We start from the raw sequence: 6,000 nt of genomic DNA, 5'->3' as shown, positions 1-6,000 counted from the left end.
TAAGCTCCCAGAGCTTTTCCATCTCTATCACTGGGATGGTTGGTTTACCAATGAGCTCTGAAGAAAGGAGCTACCATGTCATTAACGAGCTAGAGACAATGTTGTCAGGTTCCATGGACACTGGTGTCTTGAGTCTTATAGCACTAGTTAAGGCAACAGGATTCTAGAATTAACTGTTTTTATACTGTAGCATATTTCAGTGTCTTACCTAGCTTTTGTATATTGTGAATAACTAATTCAAATGTGTGTTTAATTTTCTAAGACCTTCCATGACTTCTGATGTTAGCATGTCAAGCTGTGTTCCTTTCAGAAGATATCCTTGGCTCAGGGCTCTCCTTACCTCTGTGTTTCTGCTCCACAGTGGGTTCATGGGAAACCTTTTGCTTTCTCTGTGGCTCCTCTCTCAGAGCCACATCCTGCTCTTTCTGGGTAATTCTCCTTTTTGAGAGAGGTAAGGACTATATCTACCACTATTTTTCAGGAACAAATTCCTGCACAGCAAATTCCTACAGGTTTCCACCAGCATAGGGCATCACCCTGATTTCTTGATGGTTTGGTGGTGGGGATAGTAGGGTCATGGTAACTCACTTGAACTGCCCCTTAGCTACAACTTTCAGTCAAGAGTAGTGACCAGGCATCGATGGTACATTAGAAATGTGGTTGATACATGATTAGGTCTTCATTGAAAATAGTAGATTAGAGGAGCTTTTAACACTAATCCTCTAAGAGCTTGCATTGCAGTTTTCAGGGATACAGTGGAAGGTTTGAAAGAGGGTGTCAGAAAGAAGTTCCCTCCTAGAATAAGATGAAAGGGATGCCCTTCTGGCTAGCCCTTTCCCACTGGGTTCCAGGACTCCAACACCCCACCCTGAAGTCCCAAGGAGATTGTAAATGAAATATGAGACAAGAACAAATGAGGTACAGTATAATTTCTGATTGAAAATAGGATATTTTATTTAGCCTAGATAAGGGCTTGAATATGATGAATGGAATGGAACACCCCAACTCGGCACCATTCAGCTATAGGTCCCCGAGGTTTGGGGGAAGTCAGGGCACTAGGAACAATCCGAAGAAGACACACTCTTCTCCACAGTGCTGCCTTCATGTGTGACATGACAGCTATATGCCTTGCCAGAATTCCACTGGCCAGGTGTCATAGACAAGTAGCTGCTGGCCATGTACTTGTTATTGCTCTGTTTGGAGGGCTTGGTGGTCTCCACTCCCTGGGTGACTGGGGTGCCATCTGCCTTCCAGGCCACTGTCACAGAACCTGGGTAGAAGTCATTCACCAAACAAACCAGTGTGGCCTTGTTGGTTTGGAGCTCCTCAGAGGAAGGTGGAAATAGGGTGACTGAGGGACCAGCCTTGGCCTGACCTGCAGAGTCAGAGAGAGGAAGGAGGTTAGGGGCAATTCTTATAGCTTCTGATCACCGTCTTTCTGTGAGCCACAGGTCCTGGATACTCAGGGACTTGGGCTAAATTCAGATACGGAGGTTTAGGAAACTTACCTAATGGGAACCTTCACAGTGCCTGTCTTTTAGGGAGTTACATCCCCATTTTCCTGCACAGCTTGCTGCACATTTTCTGTCACAGTTTCACTTGCCCTCATAACCTAACTCTCTCCACTGCTTTCCATCACTGGTTGGGAGTAGCCCTGTTATCTTATCATTCTTCAGGGCCTCTCTCTGTGTGGACATTTCCTGACCAAGCCCACCTTCTGGATCACCATGTGCATTTCCAGTGTCCTGTTCCAGGTTCTCCTTCCTGTCTTGTGTTACTCTCTTGACAATACTTTCCCAGGGTCCTTCTGGACTACTTTGTATGTGTGGGATTGTCAGACCGACCCTGTGGCTAGATCCCAGAGAGCTCATTAGATGAAGGTTTTCATGGGGCTAGGGTTGATCCTCGGCTGTAACTCTTCTATGGATTTCATTAACTTTTGTATATCTTTTGGAGGCTCTTTTAGTCCTAGAACCTTTTCTTGTACAGACAGATCCCTGTCATTCATTTCTATCAGGACTCCCTCCTTGGGCATCTGTTGTAGAGTCTTTCAAGTGTTGGATGGGGAGATGCCTACCCTGGGCCTGTGAGTCTGAAACTCACCATGTCTAAGGTATCCTTTCTGTCCTGGGGGGGAAGAGAGGCCCAGCTCCTGAGTACACCTCCACACAGGAATTTTTTACTCTTCTATGTCTCCTCTCCCCACCGTATTGAAAGCGGCCCCATAGTTGGGACCATGTAGGACAGTCCCCAAAATGATGAGCACTTCATAATTGCCTCTGCATATCCCACATTCCCCAAACCCCAGCTTGAGCCTCTCTATGGTTCCTCTTGACCCTGGAGCCCAAAGACTAAGAGAATTGGCTGACATTTCAGCATGTAAAACATTAGGATCCTTTGAGAAAAATCCAGGTCCCAGGTTCCAGAGTGAGGCCCCAAAAGAGAGTAATAAAGGAGTCATTAGATTTGTCCTCTCCTGGCCAGGGAGATAGATGCCTCAGAATGAGGACAGATTGGAGGGGGTGAAGGGCCAGATAAGAAGGGGCAAAGTGTAGAGTCCAAAGACAGGTTAAAATTTCAGCCCTAGACAGGAAAGAAAAGAGAGAAAAATATACCAAAATTTCACTCTGAACACCAAAGAAGAGGGAAATGGGGAGACTCACCGAGGACAGTCAGCTGGGTTCCTCCACCGAACACATAACACAGTGACATAGACTTGCACACAAACCCCTTTACATGCCACAGCCCAGGACAACCTGCAGCTGCACAGGAGGACAAGGGACAGCATCCTTTCACAGGAACTGCTCAGGCCACAGGTGGCTGAGAGCCAGTCAACCCTGCTTGACCTGAATCATCATCTCTTTGGCACCTGTGGAATATCTCCATCCTAAGTAATGGATGGGACTGGGGGAGAATGTTTATGCATTGGATCTTCTTTTCCTGATAATAGAATTTCTGGGAGGGAGCTGAGTGTTCTCAGTTAGCTATTGTCAGGAATATCATAGAGGAGGAGAAGGAGGAGGAAAGATGCTAATTTCTAACACAGAAATCTTGGATCTGGGTTCCCTTTGGTAACCTGGGACTTGTGTATATGGTCCAGGATGTCCCACATCCTCAGCACAGGAAGTAGTGTGACTTGGGATGAGAGTGGGAACAGTATAAGGGGAGATTGTCATTTCCCAATGGGGATGAAGATCCCATGTTAGGGTCCTGAGCTCAAGAGGACCTCCCTATTCCTCATCTGTCTTGAAGGTACAGTATTTGGTGTCACTTTGCCAGTTTTCCTCCTGAACATTTAGGGAAACACACAGCTTTCATTGAGAGGATGTTGAATCAAAACTGGTATGGCCTAAGAAAACTCCCTTGATGGTGGTGGTATGTATTGCTTGCTATAACTTTATGTGCTCTGAGTATGGGTGTCTCTGCTGTCCTCTGGACTTTTCTCTTTTGTACACAAACTCCACTGTCTTCTGTGTGAGCACATTTAGAAGCCAGCCTGTATTCACAGCTGTTACCAGCATAGGGTTCACCCACAACATTGGGACCTACACTCCACACTAGAAGGACATACAGAGAATAGGGTATGGACACCAGGTCCCTTATGTCCACCCTTGTCTTGGTCCATCACCAGCACAACTAACACATTAATCACACACTTGACAGCCTGTTCTCTTCAATGACCCCTTCAGCATGCCCTTAATTCTCCAGTCCTCTGAGGTTGATCTGATTATCTCTGAGCAGCTTACTTCGACAGACCCTACCTCTTTTCTGTATCACCCTTTGTAAGATTGGGAAGTCACAACCCTTCCCAAATATCAGTGACCAGCCTTGAAGGCCTGAGCTCTGAACTGCAGGACCTTGGCTATGTTTGCTCTTGATCCCGCAAGGAATTTGCTGTAGTCTCTGACATGTGGACCTTTCCTGATCCTTCCAAAAGATGCCCACCCACCATGGCAAGGTTGTAAATAGATTGGGTGTTCGGTGCATTTTGTGTGGGCAGGTGTGTTTATCCTTAATATGTTTGTGTATGTGGGTAGTATGTGCAACATAGGTTTATATGTTTGTGCAGTAGCTCAGATCCCAATATTAATTGTCAAGAAGTTTAGTCAGCTTGCACAAAATCACATGGAAGAATCCCAGTATCAGTCTCCTACTTTGAACTCCCCAGCCTTATTGACAACCAAAGGATACCTGGGTAATAGGCACTTATGGTAGGTCAGTTAAATTCAGAGCTTCCTCCTGACCCCCACGGACCTTGAATGAAGCTAGGAAAAGAAGGACTTTTGTAGCGCTAGTTGTCCAGTGAGGAGCTAGGGTTAGTGATCCAATTCCAGCTGGTGAATATCCTGTGAGCAGTGCGATAGAGAGGGCCTATTCAGCTGATGTAGGTGCCCTTAGGGAGTATGGAGCAGGATGTGTCTGGAATGAAGAGGGGATCTTTAATGTGTAAAGACAGGGATTTATAAGTGGGTTAAGGGAGAGAAAAAAGGTATGGCCTAAAGCAAGAGGATTAGTACTGAGTTTGAAGGACTTTGTGAGGGAGGGACAATGTCCAGTCTGCGAAGATTGGAGGTTCTAGATAAAGCTGATCATACTTTCTTCATGGGCAACCACGATGGGATGGATACTGAGAGGAGGGAGGTGGATATAACCACACAAAAGCAATATGTACATGAGGGAAGAGGGTAAAAGTTTTCAGGATGGGTTCTGCTAAGGGTCATTTCCTTGTTCTGGGATATCCTGTGAGTTTGGTGTGTGAATGAAGTATCCCTCATGGAAATATCAAGAGAATTTACCTGGCTTTGTCTCAAAGTCCATTAATTGTATTCATATTGGGTCATAGAAAAATTTAAGGTGGAGTTTTGTAAAGTAAAATGAGCAAAGATTATGTTTTCTGATTGAAATGAGGATAGTTTATTAAGAATTAATTGAGTATTGAGAGAAGGACTGGGATTGCTAGGGGAGAAGAGGACTCTTGCCTGGGTTCTTCAGCAGCAGACACCAATGATGGGTGAGAGAAAAGAACCTAGGAACATTCTGCAAGAGACATGTTCTTCTCCACAATGGTCCTGTCATGTGTAACCGGGCAGTTGATGATAGTGTGAAATTTCTATTGGCTGGCTGTCAGGGTCGAGTAGATACTGGCCATATGTTTGGAAGGCTGGGTACTCTCCACACTCTGAGTGACTGAAGGGGCATCTGCCTTCCAAGCCACAGTCACATCACTAGGGTAGAAGTCATTCATCAGATACACCAGTGTGGTAATTTTGGTCTGGAGCTCCTCAGAGGAGGGCGAGAAGAGTGACTGAAGGAGCAGCCCTGAGCTGACCTGCATTGTGAGAAATGAGTAGGTTAGGGACCTGGTGTCCACCCAGGAGCCACTGACCTGTTTTCTGAGGAGGGATTTGGGTTCATAGGCTCAATGGAGCCCCTTTTACATGCACTGTTCTTTTAGCACTAATGAGGCAGAATTAGGCTGGGGAATTCCTCCCAGTACTTCCTGTGTGCTATGGATTTATGAGCCTGGACACACAGCATCATATCTCTTAGAATCTTCCTCGATATTATCCTCTCACACACATGTCTGATCCTCACATGTTTGGCTCCTCCAGACATCATTCCCAGATTAGCTACAATCTGAGTTGTTCATACTTGTGTGCTCCCTCCAGGGCCAACTCTGACAGCTGTATTAGGGCATTAGTTTTTATTGTAAGAAGCCTGTTTATACCACATGTGCTTCAGATGAGTTGCTGCAGGGAGGTCTTAGCCATTACTCATCACAGCATGTCTTCCTCACCTGACTCCTCCCCTGCAGCAGAAATGGGTTAGGTAGCCCTCTCCATAAGTCTGAGCCACAGGCTCATCTGAAATCTCAGAGATGCATGATTTAGGCACCCTGCCCTGCCATGTCCTTTAATCATCCTTTCTTTCTCTAGCAAAGCATTCTCTTCCCTTCTACACTGCAAGTATCCCGAGTCCCAGGTTGGCTCCCTTCCCTGT

General features: G+C 45.9%; 1 protein-coding gene across 1 annotated transcript in view; it reads right to left on the bottom strand.

Annotated features, from left to right (window-relative positions):
- Window positions 1–929: 929 nt before the first annotated feature.
- Window positions 930–6,000, bottom strand: part of LOC109700872 (immunoglobulin lambda-1 light chain-like) — a 522,506-nt gene continuing 517,435 nt past the window's right edge. Inside the window, exons 3-4 of the mRNA XM_074061172.1 lie at window positions 2,664–2,701; window positions 930–1,375 (exon numbers count right to left, since the gene is read on the bottom strand). Of these exons, the coding sequence (XP_073917273.1) occupies window positions 1,056–1,375; window positions 2,664–2,701 (358 nt within the window). The 3' untranslated portion in view covers window positions 930–1,055. The remainder of the gene's footprint in view (window positions 1,376–2,663; window positions 2,702–6,000) is intronic.

Source organism: Castor canadensis, chromosome 18 (genome assembly GCF_047511655.1).
Source record: "Castor canadensis chromosome 18, mCasCan1.hap1v2, whole genome shotgun sequence".
NCBI classification, from domain to species: domain Eukaryota; kingdom Metazoa; phylum Chordata; class Mammalia; order Rodentia; family Castoridae; genus Castor; species Castor canadensis.
This window is presented reverse-complemented; position numbering and strand designations above follow the sequence as displayed.